General features: G+C 41.8%; 1 protein-coding gene across 3 annotated transcripts in view; it reads left to right on the top strand.

The window, feature by feature from the left end:
• Positions 1 to 26,949, top strand: part of MAP3K5 (mitogen-activated protein kinase kinase kinase 5) — a 97,520-nt gene that overhangs the window by 47,262 nt on the left and 23,309 nt on the right. For all 3 annotated transcript variants that reach the window (XM_033143865.1, XM_033143866.1, XM_033143867.1), the window contains exons 8-15: positions 3,761 to 3,873; positions 5,466 to 5,625; positions 13,930 to 14,083; positions 14,848 to 14,955; positions 19,377 to 19,426; positions 23,120 to 23,215; positions 25,289 to 25,370; positions 25,969 to 26,102. In XM_033143865.1, coding sequence (XP_032999756.1) covers positions 3,761 to 3,873; positions 5,466 to 5,625; positions 13,930 to 14,083; positions 14,848 to 14,955; positions 19,377 to 19,426; positions 23,120 to 23,215; positions 25,289 to 25,370; positions 25,969 to 26,102 — 897 coding nt within the window. The remainder of the gene's footprint in view (positions 1 to 3,760; positions 3,874 to 5,465; positions 5,626 to 13,929; positions 14,084 to 14,847; positions 14,956 to 19,376; positions 19,427 to 23,119; positions 23,216 to 25,288; positions 25,371 to 25,968; positions 26,103 to 26,949) is intronic.

Here is a 26,949-nt window from a genome sequence, read left to right as displayed (position 1 = left end):
GCTTCCTCTTTCCTTCCACACACCTGGAAATCTCTATCTCAGTTAGTTGTTACATGCAGATCAGATACTATGGTACTTCACAACCTCTGGTTAACAAAGGTAAAGGACCCCTGGATGGTTAAGGCCAGTCAAAGGCGACTATGAGGTTGCGGCGCTCATCTTGCTTTCAGGCTTGAGGGTGCCAGCGTTTGTCCACAGACAGCTTTCCGGGTCATGTGACCAGCATGACTAAACCGCTTCTGGCGCAGCGGAACACCGTGATGGAAACCAGAGCGCATGGAAATGCCGTTTACCTTCCTGCCACCTATTTATCTACTTGCACTGGTGTGCTTTCAAACTGCTAGGTTGGCAGGAGCTGGGACGGAGCAACAGGAGCTCACCCCGTTGTGTGGATTCGAACTGCCAACCTTCTGATCAGAAAGCCCAAGAGGCCCACAGCGCCACCCGCATCCTTGGTTAACTAAACAAACTATCTTAATAGTATCTTTTTTGGCTTCTTTTGAAACTGGCCAGGGTTTGTGATAAACCATGATCCCAGGTCCCCAAACAAATACAAGTCAAGATTAGTGGAAACTGAAAATAACTGCTGGTGAAGTCCTTCTCCTGGCCATGTGGCGGGAGGAGGAGGAGGAGGAGGAGGAGGAGGAGGAGGAGGAGAAGAAGAAGAAGAAGAAGAAGAAGAAGAAGAAGAAGAAGAAGAAGAAGAAGGCATATGCTCATGCATGTGTAGCACCAAACCATGGTTTAGCATTGCATTGGAATCCAGCTGCAGCGTGATAGCAAGCAATATGATCCCTCATGCCATTCAGAGGCATCAGAGTCCCAAGAGCCTTTAGCCACATGATTCATGTTGTACTCTCAAGTTGTTCCCTGATGGCATGTTTGTGAACTGATGGCTCACAAAGTAATGAAGCAGTGAGGAAACCTCTTATCTTACATTTCTACCACCATGAGGAAGTTTCTGGCAACATCTGCACATAGAGATAGCACACATAATTGGGGAGAACCATTTAGTGTGGTCTCACCCTGATCACGTAGAAAGTTTCTGTAGTTGCTGGTAGTAGCATACATTGCAAATCATCTAAATATGGCAGGACTGGCAAGTCTCTATGGCAGAGCCATCTTGTTCCTTTCCCAGGGTATCAGACTTCTACTCGGGGGGGATGGGGAAGGTCTCAGCTTATGTAGCTCAAAACACTCCAGTGTTAAAATGGGTGGGTTATAACAGTGGCAACAGCAGAAACTGTGCCAATAGCATTCAGGGTATTTGAAGAGCCCTTCCACTTGAGTTCTGGAGGTAAGATGGTGGTGATCCCTGTACCCATTTGATTCCTAACTTCTTGCCTAATGCAGGTTATTTAGCTGTACTTTTCCCTTCCTGTCCCTCTTCTGAAAGCAGCTGTTGGACTTAACTGGGCAAAGGCTGGATGAGCACAGGGAATGCAATAAACAGTCACCTTTAACCTTGTTTTGTGGTCTTTAGACAGGGTTCAGGCAGAGAGTTCTGGGCATGCTTTCACTGTGCTGTTTTGTTTTCCACACAAACAAGATTTTTTTGCCTTCCACCATGTAACTCCGCCACTGCCTATTTACAGTAAACTCGTTTTAAAAGTCGTGGAAAGTGGGAAGTGGTGTGTCTGGTAAATATAGGCTGCTGCTTGCCTTCCTTTTGTGTGTGCACTTTGGATGAACAGAAATGCTTGTTTGGGTTGGATTTAGTCTCTCATGCATTTTTGCCCTGTTAAGCAACATTTTAAGAGATCCAAGGAATCTTACAAATTTAAGGAATTAATTGTTCTTCAGTGCCAAGTTAGTGCATTTTGAGTAGAAAGATTAACTCCAGTTTATTTGGTGGACTTTTCCTTTTTCTGTTGTAAAGTTGCCTGGAAAATGTATAGCAGGAATGAAATTATGTGTCTGCCAAACATGTTAATTATTAGTGAGGGAGGGGAGGATTTCTTTTTTGGAAATCAACATTGTGTTAGTTTGAATGTCCTTCCTCATTTTGTCATGCCTGACTGTACAGCAAAATGAAGAGAGGTAATAAAACGAGTTAAACTGAATTGGAAGGACCAGTGCTCTGACCACTGATCTGCGGTGGGCTCCTTTGTCTTTTGTTTGAAAAGTTGCTGTGAGAGAGGGTGATTGAAAATGGAGACGCTTTTTCCTTCTTACTCCAGTCCCTTCCAACACACCTTTTCAAACAAAAAAGACCTGCCCAGCTTCATTGACACATGCTTAAGGGGCGTGCGTAAATGGACCCTAAGAGCGTAAGTTGTGAGCTGGATGCCCCTGCAGTTAAAGCCTCTTATGAATTCCTTAAGTACATAGGAAGCTTCCTTATATGGAATCAGACTCAGGTAGGTAGCCGTGTTGGTCTGCCATAGTCAAAACAAAATCAAAAATTCTTTCCAGTAGCACCTTAGAGACCAACTGAGTTTGTTCCTGGTATGAGCTTTCGTGTGCATGCACACTTCTTCAGATACACTGAAACAGAAGTCACCAGATCCTTAAATATAGTGAGGGAGTGGGGAGGGGTATTGCTCAGAAGGGTGGTGGGAATGGGTGATCAGCAGATAGGTGTGGAAAACCTGTTGACGACTCTTAACGGCTGTACAGTGGTGCCCCGCTAGACGAAAATAATTCGTTCTGCGAAAATTTTCGTCTAGCGGGTTTTTCGTCTTGCGGAGCGGCAATGACAGCCGCGCTCCGCAAAACGAAAAGAAAAAAAAAAAAAGACGAAAATTTTTCGTCTTGCGAGGCAGCCCCATAGACTTTTTCGTCTTGCGCGGCAGCCTTCCGCTAGACGAATGCCTTCGTCTAGCGAGTTTTTCGTCTTGCGAGGCATTCGTCTAGCGGGGCACCACTGTAATTAGTCTTGCAGGGAAAGGCAAGGGGTGAGATGGCTAAAGATAGCTTTGTTATGTATAATGAGATAAGAATCCAATGTCTTTGTTCAGACCAGGTGGAACAAAGAATCAGACTGTTGGTCTATCTAGCTCAGTATTGGCTACACTGCCAGGCAGCATTTTTCAAGGTCTCCAGGCAGAGGCCTCTCCCTGCCCTACCTGGAGATGCCAGGGCTTTCGGCATGCAGTGCTGCAAGGCAGATGCTCTACCACTGAGCTACAGCACTTCCGAGTCTGTGGGCAAACTCCTATTCCCGCAACCTTTGTCTGCCTGACAGGATTGTTTTATTGTGAAGCACTTTGAGCACTTGAGATGAATTCTACAAATAAACACTGGGTGTTGGTATTATTAAATATGTATTTGAAAACTCTTCCACCTTTCATTCTAGTTTGGTATACTGCATAGCTCTGTACTGATTTGCCTACTGTCGCAGGATCACTGAATATAAATAAGAGAAGGATAACTTCATGACAACAATATCAATCTATAATGAGGGGGCATAAATCATAACTCTAGTATAAATGCCATGAGGAATTTTAATGCCAGTGTTCAGAAATAGTTCTTGGTGCAAAACAGCAAAGCTGTTAACCAGCTATATATTTTTCACAAGTGAATAAACACAAGAATCTGAAGAAAACAGTAGGAGGATGCTGTAAACGTTGGCTTCTTAAAATAACCATGCTGCCTGGATGGAAAATTATAAGCAAAATATTTTTGTGCATGAACAGGTTGGTCAGGCTGAACAAACTGAAGAGCGGCACTTAGAGTACCAAATATGTACAACAGTATATAATTGCCCCTTTGTACGTCTTATTTTATATCTATATCTATAACTTGTTTGTTCTCCTAGGTTCAAGAAGGCATTTGAGTCAGAACCAACATTACAGTCGGGGATTAATTATGCAGTCCTCCTCTTGGCTGCTGGTCACCAGTTTGATACCTCATTTGAGCTACGGAAAGTTGGTAATTATAGCCTGTTGATGCACGGGCAAATAAAATTCAGTGACAGCATTTTCACCACTCTCTGTTTTACAGGAAACAATCTGATGAATGTAGTCAGAGTTCTTTGTTAGTTAGTAATTCTGCACTTCGGCTAAGTTTTCCATTAAAAAGATGTAACTTTGAGCCACCGCATGGATCCTACCCGTTGCAATTGTCTTGCCTAAGTTCAGTTTTCTGGGTTAAATGTCTCTCTTGCAGAGTCAGTAATGAAAAGAGCTTTTTATGGTGACTCGGTGATATTGTTGGATAAATTATGAATACTGATAAGTAAACCCTGCTAGTTCTAGTCTCTGAATAATCTAGTAACAAACTTCATTGGCTCTGTAGGACTAAGGTTTATCCTAGTGAGGGTCCTTGCAAGCCATCGTTTCCCCCATTGGTTATTCTTATTGAGCTACATATTATCTTACACTTCCTCTAAATGTGGAATTAGTTGTAATAGTTATTTACTATAAATTTTCCTTTCCCCTGAAACCTAAGGGTCCTAGGGTTAATGCATGGCATTATCAAGAGTCTATTATAGCAGACTAATATTTTAAATGGCTACAGTGCAGCTGCAAAAGCAATTATAGTTAGATTGCTTGTATGAAATTGTTGTTTCGTAATTGATATTTCAGCCTTTGCCAACATAGTGCCTTTCACATGTTTTAGACCATAACTCCCATCAGCTCCAGCCAGCATGGCCAGTGGTCAGGGACGATGGGAGTTATGGTCCAAAATATCTGAAGGGCACATGCTTTAAATGACATTTGTGGTTGTTATTTGTGAGCCACTTTCTTCAGGATCGCTTTCAAAAGTGGGTTCCAAATATGACAACAAATAAATCTTATTTATTTTTGCAGGGCTCCCAATGAAGTCTCTCTGAGCTAAATTAAGCTTGCTTAGTAGCAGTGTTTTGTGGATTGTTCTGTGGATTTGAGTTGCCTTAACCTTCACTGTGTTTATTTTGAAATGTCTGAGGCTTTCAGAACAAACACAAGATCTGACTAAGTAATACTCAGAACAGACCTATTGAAATCAGTGGGCTTAGTTAGATTAGTTGTGTCTTTCTTGATCTCAGTGGGTCTATTCTATATTAGTGGGTCACAGTCCCTTGAATTAAAAAGAGGGGAAATGCAAAGAATAGGTGAAGAAATGCCAGAATTATTCAGTGGATCAGTGTTCAAAACTCTGGGTAGCCATTGGCTAGAACATGGATAGGGTTTGAAGGGCCTACAATATGTCCTCATCTCTTAAAGCATGCACTCTTGGGATGATTAGGTTGTCTGCCATCCCAGTCACCATATGTGCTAGTGGTGCTGGTTCAGAATCCAGTGCAGCTACCAGTTAAATGCTCGCTTTCTATTATCTTGTCATATTGAGAAACTGGATTGCAGTTAAGCAAGAGAGAAGCAGAAAGAGAAGGAAGACTGGTTCATAAATCAGAACACCGTATTGTGGGTGATTACGCAAGTTTAGGACCACCAGTTTCAATGGAGCTTAAGTACGCATTAACCTGAGTTTTTGTTTGCAGTGCAGTCTTACGGAGAATTTTTTCTTTATTATTTCTCCAGGAGTAAAGATAAGCAGCCTGCTTGGGAAAAAAGGAAACTTGGAAAAATTGCAGAGTTACTGGGAAGTCGGATTTTTCCTGGGAGCTAGTGTTCTGGCAAATGACCACACAAGAGTGATACAGGCTTCAGAGAAACTTTTCAAATTGAAGACACCTGCATGGTATGGCTCTTGTAGGATCAGCATGTTTTGAATAAAAGTACTCTAATTTGCAGATAGTTGTGCTTACATTATATAGCATCTGTTCTGATCTGAATATTCTGGGGGGAGGGGAGAATTAGTGTAAATATAAATGGCAATATTTCCCTTTCCCGGATTTTTGAATATGAGCTCAGCGACTGTGTTGTTGTTTTTTAATTACCCCTATTTTATCCTCACAACAACCCTGTGAGGTAGGTCCAGCTGACCGGCCCAAGATCACCCCGTAAACATCATGGCTGGGGCTTTCTAACCATTACACCAATTGCCTCTTAACGTTGGGCTCTTGGCATTCTTGTGGGAGGCCAAGTCATCAAGCAAAAGCTGCCCCTTTTCTATACAAACAATTCCATAGCAATGTGACCCCACATTCCATATAGACAGAATCTCTTGCAGTAGTTGGTAATAACTGCTCAGAAAATTTTAGTCACGTTATCTTAAAAAATAGATTCCCCAATACATTCAGTCAGCCCATGTAAACAATTTACAAACAGTTGCAGTATTCAGCAATGCTCTCCATCCAGAATGATAGCTAAAGCCAATTATGTTGCTAGTTTCACCCCCTTCATTTTAAACTCTTTTATTAGCTCAAAATGGTTCTGGCTTTCAGTCAATAAAATAGCAATTACACGTTGAAATCAAGTTGCTTCATTTTCTACTTAACTGTGTAGCCTCCACTTGATATTGTGGCCAGGGCCAGACTAGTGTAATTCTGCACAGTATTAGCTTTCCAAAAGTACCAGGCAGCAGTGTCGTCGTTCTTTAGAGCCTCTCCGGACTCACAAATGTCAGCCATTTGGTTGCTTCAGGGATGAGGAAGCTGGCTTGACGTTGCTAGGCAACCAAAACCCCTCAGCCAATTTCAGATCAAATATGAGGGGAAGGTGGGTCTCTGGGGAAGTAAGAGGTCACGGGGAAATGGAAGGTGTGGAAATGTACATGAAGTTAGCTCCTTTAATTAGGACATGCATGCACTTGTTCTGTGTTTACATGTACAGAAAAATGTAGATTCCAACTTCATGTATTTATGCAGGCCTGTGTATGTTTAATTCCCCACTAACTTCATTGGGACTTAGATGGAAGTAAGTGTCTTCATGGATCACTGCCTTGTCGTGGCGAAGGGGCTTGAATTACTCAGGCAAGCTATGGACAGGTCAAGATGGACAGGTCATAGCGGAGAGTTTGGACCAAACGTGATCCACCTGGAGAAGGAACTGGCAAGCCGCTCCAGTATCCCTGCCAAGAAAACTCCATGGACAAAGACAACAGGCATATAAAAGATATGACGCTGGAAGATGAGCCCCTCAGGTCGGAAGGCGTCCAACTTGCTACTGGGGAAGAGCGGAGGACAAGTACAAGTAGATCCAGAGCTGATGAAGCGGCTGGGCCAAAGCCGAAAGGACGCTCAGTTGCGGATATGCCTGGAAGCGAAAGGAAAGTCCAATGCTGTAAAGAAAAGTATTGCATAGGAACCTGGAATGTAAGAACCATGAACCTTGGTAAGCTGGATGTGGTAAAAAATGAGATGGCAAGAATAAACATTGACATCCTAGGCATCAGTGAACTAAAATGGACAGGAATGGGCGAATTCAGTTCGGATGACTATCATATCTACTACTGTGGGCAGGAATCCCGTAAAAGAAATGGAGTGGCCCTCATAGTCAACAAAAGAGTGGCGAAAGCTGTACTGGGATGCAACTTCAAAAATGATAGAATGATCTCGATACGAATCCAAGGCAGTCCTTTTAACATCACAGTAATCCAAGTTTATGCACCAACTACCAGTGCTGAAGAAACCGAAATTGATCAATTCTATGAAGACTTACAACACCTTATAGAAATGACACCAAAGAAGGATGTTCTTCTCATTATAGGGGATTGGAATGCTAAAGTAGGAAGTCAAGAGATAAAAGGAACAACTGGCAAGTTTGGCCTTGGAGATCAAAATGAAGCAGGGCAAAGGCTAATAGAGTTCTGTCAAGAGAACAAGCTGGTCATCACAAACACTCTTTTCCAACAACACAAGAGACGACTCTACACATGGACATCACCAGATGGGCAACATCGAAATCAGATTGATTATATTCTCTGCAGCCAAAGATGGAGAAGCTCTATACACTCAGCAAAAACAAGACCTGGAGCTGACTGTGGCTCAGATCATCAGCTTCTTATAGCAAAATTCCAGCTTAAACTGAAGAAAGTAGGAAAAACCACTGGGCCAGTAAGATTCAATCTAAATCAAATTCCTTATGAATACAGAGTTGAAGTGAAGAACAGGTTCAAGGATTTAGATTTGGTGGATAGAGTACCTGAAGAACTGTGGATGGAGGCTCGTAACATTATACAGGAGACAGCAACGAAAACTATCCCAATGAAAAAGAAATGCAAGAAAGCAAAGTGGCTGACCAATGAGGCCTTACAAATAGCGGGGGAGAGAAGACAAGCAAAATGCGAAGGAGATCGTGAAAGATACAGGAAATTGAATGCAGATTTCCAAAGAATAGCAAGGAGAGACAAGAGGGCCTTTCTAAACGAGCAATGCAAAGAAATAGAGGAAAATAACAGAATGGGAAAAACCAGAGATTTATTCAAGAAAATTGGAGATATGAAAGGAACATTTCGTACAAAGATTACCACAATTAAGGACAAAAGTGGAAAGGACCTAACAGAAGCAGAAGACATCAAGAAGAGGTGGCAAGAATACACAGAGGAATTATACCAGAAAGATATGGAGGTCTCATACACGCCAGGAAATGTGGTTGCTGACCTTGAGCCAGACATCCTGGAGAGTGAAGTCAAATGGGCCATAGAAAGCCTTGCTAACAACAAGGCCAGTGGAAGTGATGATATTCCAGCTGAACTATTTAAAATTTTAAAAGAGGATGCTGTTAAGGTGCTGCACTCAATATGCCAGCAAGTTTGGAAAACTCAGCAGTGGCCAGAGGATTGGAGAAGATCAGTCTACATCCCAATCCCAAAGAAGGGCAGTGCCAAAGAATGCTCCAACTACCGCACAATTGCACTCATTTCACACGCTAGCAAGGTTATGCTTAAAATTCTACAAGGCAGGCTTAAGCAGTATGTGGACCGAGAACTCCCAGAAGTGCAAGCTGGATTTCGAAGGGGCAGAGGAACCAGAGACCAAATTGCAAACATGCGCTGGATTATGGAGAAAGCCAGAGAGTTCCAGAAAAACATCTACTTCTGCTTCATTGATTATGCAAAAGCATTTGACTGTGTCGACCACAGCAAACTATGGCAAGTTCTTAAAGAAATGGGAGTGCCGGATCACCTCATTTGCCTCCTGAGAAATCTCTATGTGGGACAAGAAGCTACAGTTAGAACTGGATATGGAACAACTGATTGGTTCAAAATTGGGAAAGGAGTACGACAAGGCTGTATATTGTCTCCCTGCTTATTTAACTTATATGCAGAATACATCATGCGAAAGGCTGGACTGGATGAATCCCCAACCGGAATTAAGATTGCCGGAAAAAATATCAACAACCTCAGATATGCTGATGATACTACCTTGATGGCAGAAAGTGAGGAAGAATTGAAGAACCTTTTAATGAGGGTGAAAGAAGAGAGCGCAAAATATGGTCTGAAGCTCAACATCAAAAAAACTAAGATCATGGCCACTGGTCCCATCACCTCCTGGCAAATAGAAGGGGAAGAAATGGAGGCAGTGAGAGATTTCACTTTCTTGGGTTCCATGATCACTGCAGATGGTGACAGCAGTCACGAAATCAGAAGACGCCTGCTTCTTGGGAGAAAAGCAATGACAAACCTAGACAGCATCTTAAAAAGCAAAGACATCACCTTGCCGACAAAGGTCCGTATAGTTAAAGCTATGGTTTTCCCAGTAGTAATGTACGGAAGTGAGAGCTGGACCATAAAGAAGGCTGATCGCCGTAGAATTGATGCTTTTGAATTATGGTGCTGGAGGAGACTCTTGAGAGTCCCGTGGACTGCAAGAAGATCAAACCTATCCATTCTCAAAGAAATCAGCCCTGAGTACTCACTAGAAGGACAGATCCTGAAGTTGAGGCTCCAGTACTTTGGCCACCTCATGAGAAGAGAAGAATCCCTAGAAAAGACCCTGATGTTGGGAAAGATGGAGGGCACAAGGAGAAGGGGACGACAGAGGATGAGATGGTTGGACAGTGTTCTTGAAGCTACTAACATGAGTTTGGCCAAACTGCGAGAGGCAGTGAAGGATAGGCGTGCCTGGCGTACTCTGGTCCATGGGGTCACGAAGAGTCGGACACGACTGAACGACTGAACAACAACAACAACAAGTGTCCATAAGCCTGCATGCAGCCTTATTTGGTGATAACTAGTTTTCTCAACATCCTTTTCCTGGTTGTCTAAACATTATTGAACCTAGACCTAGGAACCTATTTAAATTAGTGCCTTCTCTGGTTAATGTGAATGACATTCAATGTGCTCCAAGCTATAAGAGACTAGGTAAAAGTCAACCACTGAATTCCATGGGCTAAAATGAGATTTGAACCAAGGGATTTCAAGTCCACAGACCACACAACTTACTAGTTTGGGTAGAAGATGCTGTTCCCTTATTTTTTTTGTGTGGCTAACCCTTCAATCATAAAATGGCATATTAGTGACACTACTGTATTTTCCCCTTTGCCTTGTACAAACAATAAGAGCTTGAGAAGAGCCTGCTGGTTCAGGCCAATAGCCCATCTAGTCCAGCATCCTGTCTTCACAGTGCCAACCAGGTGCCTATGGGAAGCCTCATTGGTACAGTTTAGGTACCTGCTGAAATCTCTCCCAGGGAGACGGCTGAACTTTCTAAAGTTCTCTCTGGGTTGGCTTTGGGATTCTCTGACTTTCCCAGGAGAAAGATTTTATGAACCAATCCAAACGCTCCCTCCCTTACACCTTCAGAAATCCCTTTCCTTATATTGACTGCTGCACAGGAGTCATTGCAGAATCCTTGGGTGGGCAAAACTATCTCCCAGAATTCCCTTCAGAGTTGCACTGTTAGGCAGCACTGTGGGGTGATGGAGAGGATATATGCGTATGTGTGTGTGTGTGTGTGTGTGAGAGAGAGAGAGAGAGAGAGAGCCATCTTCTCATACTACTGTTCTGTGCTGCCACCAATATTATGGGAAGGGAAGGGGGTAAATGTATTTGGAGGTGCATTGGCACGGGACTCCTTTGGGGGATTGCAGATGTTGACAGAGGGGAGCGATTTGAGAGGGGAATACTTCTCTGGCTTGATTTTTTTTATCTGAGTTGGCGAATCTTTGGGAAAGATTCCACTTTGAGGAAAGTTTTATCAGCCCACAGTGTTTTTCGCCCCACGCCTGGCTAGGGATAACTTCACAGGCATCTCTAATTCAAAGTGCTTAGCTTCGGCTAGAACATGCCCAATAAGTATAGTTCTTCTGTTAAGACACAAACTAGATGTATTTGCTATATATTCCTATGGCTACACTTTTTGTGTAAAGCAGCTTTGGGAGATGGGTCATTTGGGGTACCGTATATACTCGAGTATAAGTCGACCCAAATATAAGCCGAGGCACCTAATTTCCCTACAAAAATGTGGGAAAGCTTATTGACTCAAGTATAAGCCGGTTCACCTTTGCCACTGTGGTAGAGGAGGAACGAGCAGCCCAAAGCAGCCCTTTGGGCTGCTCCTTCCTCTTCCTCCTTTGCTGCTGTGGAACTCACCCCGTCGCAGGGTTTCGAACCGCCATTCTTCTGATCAGCAAGCCCTAGGGCTCTGTGGTTTAACCCACAGTGCAATGTTCCCTTGTGTTATACAGAGAAGGCTGGGATCCTGTCCTGTTTAAGCAGCAGCCAGGGAAAGTGAGCACCTGTGGGGTTTTAATAGTTCCTTAACTGATAGGCTTTCTGCCTTCTGGGGTCTAAAGTTTGCATTTATGTGAGCAGTTCAGTAATGGAACAAGCTGCCTGGGGAGAGTAAAGAACCGCCGTTCTTGTACACTTCTTAACGAATTGTTGACTTGAGTATAAGCTGAGGGCAGCTTTTAAAGCACAAAAAGTGTGCTGAAAAACTAGGCTTATACTCAAGTATATACGGTAAATATGCAGTTGTTTGGGGGGTGGGGGGAGTATTTTAGCCCTTTCTCCACTCACCATTTTCCTGCCCCTCATCATGCTTGCCCCAAGCCACTTGCTCCATTCCATACATGCAATTATGAGAGGGGAAAACAAATTCATTTCCCCCTGCTTGATTTTTTTTTTATCTGTTGCTCTGGTTTTATTTTGATGATTTTATATATATTTTTATATGAGCTTCCTATCACAGAAAGGCCGGATATAGATGTTTTGATAAATAAAAATGTGTATAACGAGGTCCTTGTAACCTCTTTTATAATGGAAAGGTGGAACATACCTGTTTTAGTAAATTGAAAATGTGGGCAGTGAGACCATAATACCTGTTTTATAAGGAGCAGCTAGTACATACTGTTATTTAGCGACACTGGCGAAAAGCTCCTGCTGACCTTTAGCTGTATGTCTTGCCATAGCATGGCATTGAGATGATGCCATAGAGATAATGTTGGCAGTGTCAGTATTAAGATAAGATTTGTGGGAGACAAATATTATTTATCTAATCCTAGCAGAATATATGATTCAGTACTTTTATATGAAGGAGGGAGGAGAGGTAGTGTATGCATCCATCTATCCATCATGGAACAGCTGCAGTGTTTTCTGCCACATTAGTAACAATCAGTTTAGCAGAGGCCTGTTTCTTGAAAGTACAGTTAAAGCACACAGTCACTCACCAAGGCATTCAGTGTTTTAAAAATACCTGCAATGAACATTCAAAGGTGATGCAGTAAAGAACAGTCACAGCAGGCTAAAGCAATGCCACCCCACCTTGGGTGGGATCAGGGTTTCCCAAACTTGGGTCTCCAGCTGTTTTTGGACTACAACTCCCATCGTCCCTAGTTAGCAGTACTAGCGGTCAGGGATGATGGGAATGGTAGTCCAAAAGCAACTGGAAATCCTGGGTGGGATAGAATCCCAATATGTGAATGGAGCCCAATCAAAATGTATCTGAAATAGGTGCAAGCAATTTCTTAGGCAGGGTGGTGTATGTTTATCGTTGCAGGATTTTGTAATTTGTGTATGCTATAATAGAACCACACCCGTGAACAGGTGCTATTCCTAGCTACTGCAGATATGTTTGTGACACCAGAAGTTTTTAATTAGGACAATCTGCAAGATTTATTGTCAGTGACACAAGCTGCCCATGGCATATGCGCTGAATGTTGTACCTTGTCATCAGCATGACTATATTATAAACCTATAATTTAGTTTGACACTGGACCATCTTAGTGATGAGAAATAGAGAGCAGGCAAGTATATCTGAGTTTTACAAAGACATGCATTTTAAAATACAGAATTGTCAAGGCCAGTTTGTCCATAAAAAGTATTATCTCACATTTCATGTGTCTACAAGCAGCTTTTGGGGGTAAATATAAGGAGTTGATTTAGTGTGAGTCAGACTATTGTTCCATTTAATCCAGTGCTATAAATGATCTGGCTGATCTCAGGCAGATGTTCTGTCCCTAGGCCCACAACCTGAGATTCTTTCGACAGGAGGTGCCAGAATTTGAAGATGCAAAGCTTGTTCTCTCCCACCCAGCTATAGTACAGATGCAATGAGTCCTGCAAATCCACACATATCCCAAATTAATGGTTGCTTCACATGCTGTGGAAATAGCAGTAGACACCTGTTTAGCTGTGGTGTATCCTGAATTTGGAAGTTATCTTTTTTCCCTCCTACTTGATTCGCATGCACACACTGAAGGAACTATGATTGGCCCTCGGTTTCTACAGCTGTGCGTACATGCAATAAGCTTGGCTCTCATAAGTCTTGGAGAACTCTCTGGGTACTCTTGTAATTTTTGTAGATCTCTAGAATATGTTTGCTTCTTGCCCATCTGCAGATCAGAAAGGGATCCTAGCTGGCCAGCAAGGTGTGTACTGTTCTCATGAACCAAGAAAAGAGTCTGCATGATTTTCTTGTTGCACTTTGTGCCTATATTTGTGTGTTTGCTTTTGTGCAATCTTTTTCTAGACTAGTGCAACAATGCCAGACAAATCTTTGTGCAGACATGCCCATGTTTCTCATCTTTCAATATAGCTGATAAGAGACTCTCTCAACTTGGCAATGTGATGTGCAAATAAGTGTGATAAAGCACATAGTGGTTATAATGAACTGGAAATAGCTACAGACTTGTTTCGTTTTTTCTTGGTTGCTCCTAGGTACCTCAAGTCCATTGTGGAGACTATTTTGATATATCAGCACTTTAAGAAACTGAATCCAGAACAGCAAGTAGCAAAACATGAACTTGTGGACTTTTGGATGGACTTTTTGGTTGAGGCCACAAAGTCAGACGTCTCTGTAGTTAGATTTCCTGTGAGTGTGTTTTGAACTCTTCCAATTAATTTTTAACCGTTTCAATTTCCTGTTTGTCCTGCCATGTGATTTCTTGAGGGGCAGGGAAGCATTTTTAATTTGGAAAGCAATAAACTTTGAACAGCAAAATGAGTTGATCTGAATAATTATGAAGGTGACTTGCTTCTCTTGGTGGCACAAACAGCTACATCCTTGATGAGTATGTTGCCACATAAAGACATTTTTTTATTCACTCAGGGTTATGGTGGATCTGATGTATTGATTTTTACATGTTCAAGTCTGATTCTGTAGGTTTTACCCATATAAAGAAAATAAAAATTAAATATTGCTAGTGGATCCTAACTTAAGGAAGTTTACAAAAGGAAAGTTTTGTTTCCCTTCTTCTCCCCTGTAGCTACTCGTGCCTCTTCTCCTCCCAAAGACTTTTGGAGGATCGGGAGTTTGTTTTTAATAACATGGGGTGGGATTGCAGGTGGCTGCTGAGCAAATCAGGCTTGGACTAAGGGAGTTTGTGAAATTGGCACGTGCTGCTTCTTCAGCAAAACATTTTTCTGACATTTTTGCATGTAAGAACCAAATAACAAAAGTAACGCAGAATAATCTACAAAAAAATTGAAAGCTGGAAGACATTCAGTAAATTATTTAGCTAACAAAAGAGCTAAACTGAGAAGTGTCATTACTTGATTTTATAGTTTTATGGGGGTATTTTGAAGAAATGTAGTAACTGTTTAGCAATGTTCTATGTATTTTTTTTCTGTTCAAAGGTTTTAATATTAGAGCCTACGAAAATCTACCAGCCTTCTTACCTGTCCATGAATAGTGAGGCAGAGGAAAAGACAGTCTCTATCTGGCATGTTATGCCTGATGATAAGGTAAGCTGCTACCACACCACTTTTACAGCAATAAACCATTGACTCCTCTGTGCAGCTTGTATCCTATAACTGCTGACTGCTTGATCAAAGGAGTTTAAAGGAAATTGGGAGACGTTTGTGGAAACGAGAGAGGATTTAGAGCCTTTCATGTTTGAGAGATTGAAACACAGAACAGTCAAAGCAGCCCAAGGGTGAGGAAGTAATGGATATTGGGAACGAAACATTAAGCATGGCATGTCCATACAGGCTACAGGTCTGGGAACAGGAACTTTGAAGACCCACTAATCCATAAGAAATCAGTTTACTAAGTCAGAACACTAGCCCATCTAGCACAGCATTGTCCAATCTATATTGTCTAGCAGGAGTTTTCCATTGTTTCAGGCAGGAGTATTTACTAGCCCTACTTGGAAATGCCAGGAATTCAACCTGGAATATTTTGCAAGCAGAGCATATGCATATATCCAGATATTGTTGGACCCGAAGTCTCATCAGCACCAACCAGCATGGCCAGTGGTCATGGGTGAGGGAGCTGGAGTTTTAACAACTGCTGAAGGGTACAGGCACAGAGCATGAGAAACAACTCTTCAGACTTCACAATCAAAATAAGGTTGTTTTTTTAAGTGCTCCATGTATAGGCTGCCATTTGTGGCAGATAGAGTGACTGGCCTGTTTGAGAAATGTAAAGACAGGTGGATAACTGGTGATCAGGAATCTGAAGAAACAAGAAGTTGAAAACCTCCTGGATATAAAAGGTAGACTTCTCCCTTTATACCTCTGAAGAATCTTGTGCTGTGACTTTGGCCTAAAGAGATGCGGAAAATAAAATTATGGAGGACCACGTTGGTACCTTGAGGTGTACTTATAAGAGCTTCTTTACAAATTGTGGTTTTACAGAATATTTCTAAACATATAGAATGCATGTGTGAGAAGCAGGTGTTTAAAAGCAGATATATGCTATAGGTACACTCAGTGGTGGAGGAAGGCTCCGCGCTACCTGGGGCGGCGAAAAAATGCCCCATGGGCGGGGCGTCGTGACATCACATTGTGACGTCACGATCGCTGGGCTGCTGCCGCTTCTGCAGCCCCCTTTTAAGCCGTGGCTTGTGGGGCTGCTGAGCACTATCGGTGGCTCCCCGCCGATCGCGCATAGAAGCCCCACAAGCCGCCTTTTCCCTCTGCTGCTCAAAAATGGAGCCGCGGAAGCGGCGGTCCGACGACGGAGTGCATCTGCGCAAAATGTCGCGCAGGCGCACTCCGTCGTTGGGCTGTGCGCTGCTGCTCCCGGGATGACAGAGGGAGCGGCGGCATGTGGGAGTGGTGGGAGGGGCCGCCGCTTGTCATCCCCACATGCCGCCGTTCGTTCCGTCGCCCCGGGAGCAGCAGCACCGTACACACCGTGCGCTGCTGCTCCCAGGGCGATGGAGTGAGTGGCAGCGCATGGGGGTGACAAGCGGTGGCCCCTCCTGCCACTCCCCACACACCACCAGTCACCCCGGGAGCACCTGTCACCCGGGTGTACCGCTCCCCCTAGCGACACCCCTGGGTACACTCATCAGGGAACCAGGAGTTGTTGCCGCTTGCTTTTGCTTTCAGTGGTAGCAAGCTCAGCTTCACTGCTGCGTGATGTATAAAATGGTCCTAAGTGGCTGATAGTAGGAACTGGAGGCAGCAAGCAAAAGTTATAGAGGGAAAACTGGAGGTGTAAATCGAATGGGTTGAGGGAAAGTTGGAAACAGGAAAAGTTATTTTCCAGATAACATCTCAAATACTTCATACCCCTAAGATATCATTTCTTCTCTATTTTGCTTCCACTACAGAAGAATTTAGCAGAGACTTTTTCCTGGCGTTGGCTGTTTTTTGTAGCAATTTACTGGAAAGTTTTTTTTTTATTTTGTTCATCTTTTTTATTCACATTTAGTTCTGGAGTAAAGGTAGCAGCAATCTTGAGACAAAGAGCAGTAAATTCTTGAGTAGGTGTACTCAGCTTTCATAATCAATCATAGAATCTTAGTTGGAAGGGTCCCCAAGGGTCATCTAGTCCAACCCCCTGCAATGTCAGAATCTCAGCTAAAGCATCCGTGACAGATGGCCATCCAACCTCTGTTTAAAAACCTCCAAGGAAGGAGAGTCCTCCACCTCTCGTGGGAATCTGTTCCACTGCCGAACAGCTCTTACTGTCATAAAGTTTTTCCAAATCTCCTTTCTTGTAACTTGAAGCCATTTCCTCGAGTCCTACCCTCATTAACAGGAGAAAACAAGCATGCTCCCTCCTCCATGTGACAGCCCCTTAGATGTTTGAAGATGGTTATCATATTGCCTCTCAGTCTCCTCTTTTCCAAGCTAAACATTCCCAGCTCCTTCAAGCATTCCTCATAAGGCTTAGTTTCCAGACCCTTGATCATCTTGGTTGCCCTCCTTTGCATACATTCCAGCTTGTCAACATCCTTCTTAATTCGTGGTGCCCAGAATTGGACACAGTATTCTGGGTGTGGTCTGACTAAGGCAGAATAGAGTGGTACTATTACTTCCCTTGATCTGGACACTATACTTCTGTTGATGCAGCATGGAATAGCAACAGCTTTTTTTCCTTTTTCCTTTTTCCTTTTTTTTTGCTCCTGCATCAAACATCCTATCTATTGAATATAAACCAACACAATCTCTTAAGACATTGCAGACATGACCATTTGTCTGTTCTGGTAGAGTAAATCTGGATACCATCTGTAAGAATATACTCAAATATCACATCACATTTCCATTAACAGTGAATTAATAACTCATTTTAAGCTAGAGGGTTGACTTTGTTAGCTTTATGAAGGCAAAACATGGTAGAATATTGCTGTTTATATCTATTTCATTTAATTTGCTTAGAAGCAAGCCATTTCCCTCTTGCAGTAGTTGGACTTTAACTTCATTCGGCCAGTCTAGATTGCTTAAGTAAGAATCCATGTCAGAGAAGTATACAGAAATTGAACTGCACACTGGTTTAGTTTCTACTAGGTCAGCGGTTGCTTCATTTCACCATGTGACACATCTGTATCGTTATTTGTGTTGTATTACATGTAGCAAAAATCATTTCTAACAAGCTGCCCAGGTTACCACAAGTTGAACAGTGTTAAACATCTGGCTGAATCCATAAACATCACATCACATTTTTTATAATGTCCATCGAGTGCATAATGTGGAAATTCTTGTTTCTGTTCCTTACCATATTCATGTTTTCCACAACCCCGTGCATCAATTTACTGTTATTCCCATTTTGTGGATTTGGAACCAGGACTTCAGGAGCACTTATTTGTCCAAGTATGTTCGTGGCTGGAGAGGTATCTGAATGTAGGCCTAAGGTCCCGGGTTACTCTGTCCTCTGGATTACACTGACGTCCTAACTCTTCATGACTCATTCCCTGGATTCCATCATGGCTGGGAAGTCTCACTCTGAATATTCAGTTGACGTGGAGAGGACTTGCTGACTTTTCCTGGCTGTTAAAAAAACTCTGCATAACTCCGGATTGTTTTGAAAGCATGAAACTTTCTGGCTCTGATCTTTAGCTACAGTAAAAGGTAGCAGCTGGAATTGATATTGCTACTGCTCTCAGTAGTGCCTTAGCCTGGACACTTGGGTCTCTCATGTTGGCTGCTGAAGCACTTTTCCAATTGCCTTTTTTATTATTAACCAAAGAACAGATGTCAGAATTAGACAGTCCCCATAAAATGTTTACTCCAATGGACTGAAAATTTGGCAGAATCGCCAGGAATTCACCAGCCTGAGAACATAACAGCATAAACAAAGAGGTCACATGAATCTACGAGAAAATAGGATTTTTGAGGGGTTGGGAATGTCTTGGGCTTGTGGCTGAGGTTTTGTATGTGTGTTAGATTGTTTTAAGTCAGAAATGAGAAATGGAAATGTTCTTACAGCTTAACCCCTTCATTTATATATAGGTTTTTTCCCCAGCGTAGTGGCCCTGAATTGATGTAAGAATTTAACATGAAAAGGCATGTTTGGAGAGAGATTTTATTGGGTTGTTTTGAAGGATGTGATACACACTGGTTCCCATAGAACAGGGTGAAGACTGGGTAAAATAAGAGATTGGGTTCAGTGAAGGAAACGTACAGTACTAGGATTATTTGTATCTTTGCAGGTTTGTGTGTGCACATGCACTGTTGTTCTTATTTCTATGTTGTTATGAAGGTGACGTGTACACTTACAGAAGGGCCAACACAGTGGGGGGAGGGGAAATAACCCACAAACATTATTTGCAAAGTTATACTCTAAAAAGCTGATCTATGCTGCTTCTATTTTAAATGAATAATTTTTATTGTTTGATCATAAACATGTACAAACTAACACATTTGTATGTATTTATTTGTATGTACTGCTATATGGCCAAGAACGGTAATTTTTGTTGACTTCTTCATTACAGAAAGGCATTCATGAATGGAACTTCAGTGCTGACTCTATAAGAGGAGTAAGGTAAGGTTATTTATTTATTTGTGATACCTATGACATTTCCTCTGTAGCCGTTATTTATTTAATTAAGTTTTATGCCATATCCATCCGAAGATCGCAGGGTGGTTTACAGCAGAAAAATACAAAACAAGAACATAAAATACACAACAGCAGCAGCGGCAACAACAACAAAACCAATAACCCCCTCTCACAAACATATTTAAAAGGCTAAACATAAAAATACTCTTTAAAAATGGGTTCAGAACTGTGGGGAAAATCCTCAAAATGTGCATGAAGCAGTTTTTGAATTCCTGTCTTGTATGACTGACATTAGGCAAGACCCTAGCACATATCAATATTGGGTTAGCCCAAATGTAGGACCTTGTAGATTAGCTTCTATTTTGTGAATTGCATCTTTTTTGGTGTGAATGTATCAGTATTATAACAGATACATGTTTATGTTTTAACTTGCTTGGAGATCTTTGTGTAGCTAGTGACTAACAAGTCAAATACATACATACATACTGTTTATTCTTGCCCAGAGGCTCCACATGACCTTTCCCCATACAAATATTCTAGTCCATAAATTATATTCCTCCCATAATTCAAGCAGTTATTATTTATTGGCAGTACATTTGTTTCTTCATAAATGTTTGCTGGCAACACCTTATATACATGGGGGCTGCCCTGTTTTTATCTGTGAGGTAGATTTGGCTATGCAAGAGTGACTGATCCAAAATTAGTCACTAACCACTCAGTTCTATGCATGTTTACGCAGAATCAAGTCATGCTGTATTAGTGGAGCTTACACCCAGGTAGCCATGCATAGGAATGGAGTCTGAACTTCACAGGTTAACATAATTCCAAAGCCGGGTTTCCCAGACTCATCTCAACACACCGCCCACCATGTGGCACGGCCCTCTGCGGCATTGTGCCAATGAGAAATGTGGTGTTGAAGTTTCCATTTAGTACATATGCGGACAGGGGCCTAATTGTTTCTTGCTTATTGCTTCCATCTAGTAGTATTAGGAGAGAGGCAGTGATATAAACACATTTAGCACCTTGATAGCTGGTGTTATCACCAGATACATGTTATGGGATCCTCTGGAGTAGCAGTACCAAAACCACAAAATGTCATGTAAGAACCATACATAGGTGCAGAATATAAAAAGAAAGTAAATGGGAAGGCAGCCTGGACACTTGGGAGAGACAATTTGTTGCATCTTTGATTGCTTCTGCTAACAAAAATGACATCTCTGCAGTGAAAGAGCATATCAGGGAGAGGACTATGGTGAACATTATTCCTGCCCTTCTAGCTTTCATTGCTCAAGAAGGGTGTTTCCTCTGCGAGGGAGCATTCAAACACATAAGCTCTACATGCAGCCTAAAGTAGTGCAGTCTAAACTTGGCTCTGCTGACATAAAATGGCTCTGAAAAGACATCTTATTTAAAAGGAGTGTTGAAATCAGCTTGTATAATCCATGGTTACTAGATTTTTTCCTTCAGAATGAAGGGTGTCATTAAAAAAAAAATCTAGGCCTATTGCAAGTACAACACTGAGTGCTGAACAAGTGTATGTAATTCTGTTGTGTTTTGAGTGGTTTTTCTTCAGTTTTTTCTTCTTCGTTAGTAGCTTGGGTTTTATGTAAGGCATGTCTGCACAGGAGCTTCCTGTAGACAGGTTTGATGAGTTGTTGTTAAACTTGAAATACAGGAAAGAGTACATGTTGCTGACTGCAGCGGTTTGATAGGTCTGCACTGTATCAGGTGGGCTTACTTCGTAGTGGTGGTCTTCCAAGGGCACTTGCAAAAGGCATGGCTTGGTGCCCTTCCATAGCACCGAAGTGGAAGATTTATAAATTTCTCTCAAGTCTCCTGACACTGGCTAACCATGTAGGGAACGGCAGTTCAATTAGAAAGGAGCCACCCAGGACCTATACTGAAAGGAAAAGAGGCACATCACAAAACACCTCCACATTGCAGATCTTCAATATTTCCAATTCTAGGCAACATTGTAAGTCCTGTTCTTGAAGTCCTGTTCTTACCTCAACTGTTGCATTAAAATAACGCAATGGTTTTTGTAATGGGTGAGTTTTGACCATAGAGATGATTGGACCCTAGTATCTTGGATATGCAGTGTCTCATTTTTTTCATTCACTTTATTTGAGATTTAACTTTTAGTTAAATTCTTTTTTTAAAAAAATCTCATTTTTAATTAACTTAGAAAATAACTGGTTAAAAGAAATCCCAAAACTCGAGAGCTAGAAAAACATTTCAATCCAGAAAGATAGTTAGATTTAAATCAATCAGGCAAGCTAACCACGCAGCTAAATTAAGTACAATTAATTTTGATGGAATTTAAGTGTGACTAACATATTCTGGACAAGGAGTTGTTGAATATGAGGTACAGAGGAGGGAGAAAAGTTTTACATTTGTTGTATCCTTTGGAGTCCGCTGTGCTCACATCTCCCTAGGAGGTTTAAGGAGCATAGCACTTTTTACTGTTTACTCCACTCCTTTCCAAATATGTGAAAGGGCTGTGGCTCAGAAGGTCGCAGGTTTAGTCCCTGGCATCTCCAGGTAGGTTTGGGAATGTCTCTTGCTTGAAATCATGGAGAGCTGCTGTCAGTCAGTGTTTACATTGCTGAGTCAGATGGAGAGGCAGTCTCACTTGGTATAGGTAACTTCCTCTGTTTCTCTGTGTTTCATAGAATAACCATGTGACAGCAGTATTTGAGTGGTGGTGCTTTTACTACTTTAAGAACAACAAAATGACTTATACGTTTGTGCTAGGGTGCCCCCTGATGGCTCTTTCCCTTTCATTATAAATTAAGAAATGGATTACGGTTACAGTGGTACCTTTGGTTACGTACTTAATTCGTTCCGAAGGTCCGTTCTTAACCTGAAACTGTTCTTAACCTGAAGCACCACTTTAGCTAATGGGGCCTCCCGCTGCCGCTGTGCTGCCAGAGCACAATTTCTGTTCTTATCCTGAAGCAAAGTTCTTAACCTGAAGTGTTATTTCTGGGTTAGCGGAGTATGTAACCTGAAGCGTATGTAACCCAAGGTAACACTGTATATTCTGTTGGTGGGCTTTTACTCTGCTAGACTTCTACATTAGTTTTTGCAGCACATGTCAGAAGGAGGTATTTTCTTCATAAGTGTTTATTTCTGGTAAGATAAATAAGTTAGCCAACTCCTCAAATTGTTTGTTACAGGGAATAGCTGTCCCAAAATGTCCCTGTTGCAAAAGTAATTGTTAAACTGATGTTTTGTGTGTGCTCAGTGCTGACTGGAAAGCTTTGTCTCTAGAAAACACTCAGGGCTGCTTTTCTGCAATAGTTAGTTTTGTTGAATCATTTTCAGTTATGTGAAGCTTTTTCAGTTAATGTCATTCTTTATATTTTAATATAGCAAAAGGACAATCATCTAAATCCATCTATTGCACATGAAATACAATATAGAACATTCATTTTCATTATGCAATATTTATTATCCCACTTCCTCCATGAAATCCTGACCCATCTTTCAATTGTATAACAGCCACAAATTTCCCTGGAGCAACTTCCATTTGAAAGGAACTAACTGGAGAAAGTATGGTTCTATCCTTTCTCTTGCAAGCATAAAGAACAAAATTTCTCTTTTTGAAATATGAAAACTGCCTGAAGCAGAGAGTTACAAAACCATTAACCCGTGCTAACTTTGCTTCTCTTGCAGCATTTCAAAATTTGAAGAGCGATGCTGTTTCTTGTACGTGCTGCACAATTCAGATGACTTCCAAATTTATTTCTGTACAGAACACCACTGCAAAAAGTATGTTTTGGCCAGTTATCTACACGGTTTGCATGACAGTGATCCTGTGAGCTACTGCTGTTTAGGAAATTGGCTTCGGCTGACAGGATCATCTTTGACCAATTACATTCCGCCTGAGCATGAGATGTGTGTGCATGAGACAAGTGTATACAGTGGTGCCTCGCAAGACGAAATTAATTCGTTCTGCGAGTCGTTTTGTATTGCGAAAAATTCGTCTTGCGAAGCACGACCATAGGAATGCATAGGAATGCATAGGAATTTAATTCCCATAGGAATGCATTGAAATTTTCGTCTTGCGAAGCACGACCATAGAAAAATTCGTCTTGCGAGTCATCCTTTCGTTAGTGAATGCCTTTCGTCTATCGGGTTTTTCGTTGTGCGAGGCATTCGTCTTGCGAGGTACCACTGTATTAGGGTCAGTATAATGTTTATCAAAATAAATTGAGACCCACAGATAAAATTGAGATGAAGTGATTTTACTGGGAATATCAACACATTCCTTTTCTCTCTAAGCATGCTGCAGTGGTATAAGTGTTAGAATTCTGGAGATCTCCTTTTGGTCTTATGTTTTCTAAAAGAAAACCCGGCATGTGTGAACAAGCACACTGGAGAGGGGGGCTACACCAGACCTTTGTTAGTTAACTACATGCAGGCAGGCTTAATTTTACATGAAGCAGCATTTAAAAAATGATACACCCATAGGCCTGCAATTTTTGGTACAGTCTAGAATTCTGCCAGCAGTATCTTACTTCATTCTGCATAATACATTGAATGGCTGTTTGACAGGAATTGAAATGTTTGAAGAAAAATAATATTCAGTATTCTAAAAAGAAGTAACGGCTGGTGATGAGCCTCAGGCAAACATAGAATGATGAGCATGGAGTGATGTTTAGAAGGGTTGCTTAAAAAGTTCTACCTATCTGGTCTTGCTTACAGGGTTGCACCATGACATTATTCTGGTTTTGATTTCCAATTTGTATTCAGATGAATAGTTGGTCCCATTTTTCAGTTCACATTGTGCTAATCATTATCATCCACCAAATTTTTCTTTGCAATTGTAACAACAACAATTGCAATAATAATTAGCTTGCTGCAATCATACATTCACATAAAGATTGAATCACTGCACATATAGACAATTCCAGCATACAAAGGAATCCTGATGTGATAGTACACTTATTTCAGGATTCCTCTTGGCATGATATTTTATCAGCATGTCTTCCTTTACAGTAGTAGCAATGTAAAGGAAATAAGATGCAAGCTAAAACTGTGGCAAATTGTGCAACTGCCCGTTTTAAAAATTAATCTGGAAGGCAAGCAGAATAGGGCAAAAATGGATGTGGTAAATTTTGTTAATCCCTGTTGTCTAGCTGTGATATAATTAGAAATCATGGTTTGTACTCGGGAGCACAATATTATTAGAGTACGCATTTATACAACATGCACAACTGCATGTATTTTATCTATTTATGAAAAACCCTTCGCATGAATCTTTGAGACACTTTACAGAAAATCTACTACAGTAGCTTTAAAAACACCACAAAAATTACAACTCAAGAGAGGTTTTAAAACAACGCAGAATAATCACCTAGGGAAGAGACCTTTCCCCCAGGTATTCCTGTGTTTCCAAAAAGGATGCAGTAATGGGCATCTGTTGTACTGGTATATCAGTAGTGATGCTGTTGAGTGGAGAAGGGGAAATGGCTTTAAAAGAGGATTAGACAGATTCATGGAGGAGAAAGCTATGAATGGCTACCAGCCACAGTGGCTATGCAATGCTTCTGAATACCAGTTGCTGGAAACCACAGGAGAGTAGAGTACTTTTGTGCTCGGATCCTGCTTGCTGGTTTCCCACAGGCAACTGTCCAGCCACTGTAGGAACAGTATGTTGGACTAGATGGGCCATTGGCCTGATCCAGCAGGCTTTTCTTACATTATTATGTTCTTAAAACGGAGGGGGTGAAAGCTATTATGAACACATTGAATCAGTCATAAGCAGCTAAAAAAAAGAGGCAACCACTAGGATTCATTTTGCTGTAATAGTATAATTTCTTTCATATGAATTTTTGGCAGATTTTTTGAAATGGTTAATAGCATCACTGAAGAAATAGGAAAGAACACGGAGGAAGGTGAATGTGACGGGGACTCTCTGGAGGTAAGGGTAGTGTTGCATTCGTGCCACTTCTCACACTTTTACAGAATTGTGCTCCTGTTGGGTTACTTTTTCTTAGCTGGATAATTAGCTGGGTGAGTCTTAACTGCTTTGGATAAAAAGCAAGCCAAATCCTCACCTCTTTCATATTGAAAGAGTTCAGTGTCAAATTAACAACTTCTGGATTGTTCCAGTAATAGTTGTTAATGCAGTTTATCTCAAACTTGAAAGTACTGCTTCAATCTTGTGCCCCCTAAGCATGTCCAACAATCACTGGCTTCAGTCATGTTCTTGATTTCTCTATGGTAGCTGTAAAATCCAATGCAAAGTAGTGTTATCATAGTGAATTGCTGCTTTGGGAATATCAGTTGGCCACTGAAGTGCAGGGTGTAAATTTAGAAACAAATAGAGGTTACGCTATGTTTTGAAGACTTGGAACTTCTAAGATACTTCTTAGAAATGTTTATTCCAGGCTGACAACCGCAATTTAATTCAGGTAAGGCATGACTTCCCCGTGTTACTTCTAAGCACAAGACAATACTTAAATGGAATAAATACCAGAATCACTGATATTTTCCTTTTGTTGTACTTTCTGTTGTAGTATGACTATGAGTATGATGAAAATGGTGATCAAGTTATTCTGGGTAAAGGCACTTACGGTGTAGTTTATGCAGGACGAGATCTGAGCAATCAAGTGAGAATTGCCATTAAAGAAATCCCGGAAAGAGATAGCAGGTAAAGTAACGGTCTGCATTCCATGTGCAGGCTTTCATGTGCTCCATGTTCTTAGTTAGTAAAGAAGCCAAGCTTCATTCTAGCAGACTGACAGTGCAAATTTAGCAACAGGAGAAGAGCAGGAATTAGTCCAAATGCCCGTAGGTGCCAATGATGCAGCAAAGATCAAAAGCTTCAAGATTCCCTAAACACAGTTAAGGGATGAGGCCAGTGGTCAGGATTCCAGGATCAGGAGCTGCAACTTCAGACTGCACAGGAATGTGAAGTTTTTCAAACAACTGGTCCCAACCATCTGCCATGCTTTTAAACAGAGACAAGGGAAGTCTAGTTACTTGTGAGAATGCTTGGCCTGCTGAGAACTCCTGGCCTGAAGCCAGGTGCTCCTTATTTGGGGGGAGGGAGGGTGATCCTGCCTCTGGTTGCACCTCTGTTTCTTTGAAGACAATGCCTGGCTTTCCTGCTCCTCTGATAGCTCACTCTGTGACATGGAGCTCTTCACCTCTCCTGGCAGAGAAGTGGCTTCCCTGGCATTGGATAGCTCAGCCTCCTCATCCTAAGCCAAGGAAGGAGGGGACCTGGAAGGCTTTCAGAGGGAGAGTTAAAATGGAGGGGCCCAGCTCAGAATCAGGGGCCTGAACAGGAGAGTTTTGATCTACAATGTCTTCCTCTCACTTGTCCTTATCAGGGAACACAGGGAGAGCCACAACACAAAGGTTCTCAAAAACACTCACCTATGACAGCTTTCTAGGCTCCTGATTGCTGCCATAGACTTCATATGGGAGCATGTGAAGTGCCATGGGAAAGGTGGGCCCTTCCCTGCCCCTCACTTGATATCAAGAGTATTGAA

Source organism: Lacerta agilis, chromosome 3 (assembly GCF_009819535.1).
Source record: "Lacerta agilis isolate rLacAgi1 chromosome 3, rLacAgi1.pri, whole genome shotgun sequence".
Taxonomy (NCBI): Eukaryota; Metazoa; Chordata; class Lepidosauria; order Squamata; family Lacertidae; genus Lacerta; species Lacerta agilis.
The sequence above is the reverse complement of the archived record's forward strand: the minus strand, read 5'-3'. Positions and strand labels throughout refer to the sequence as shown.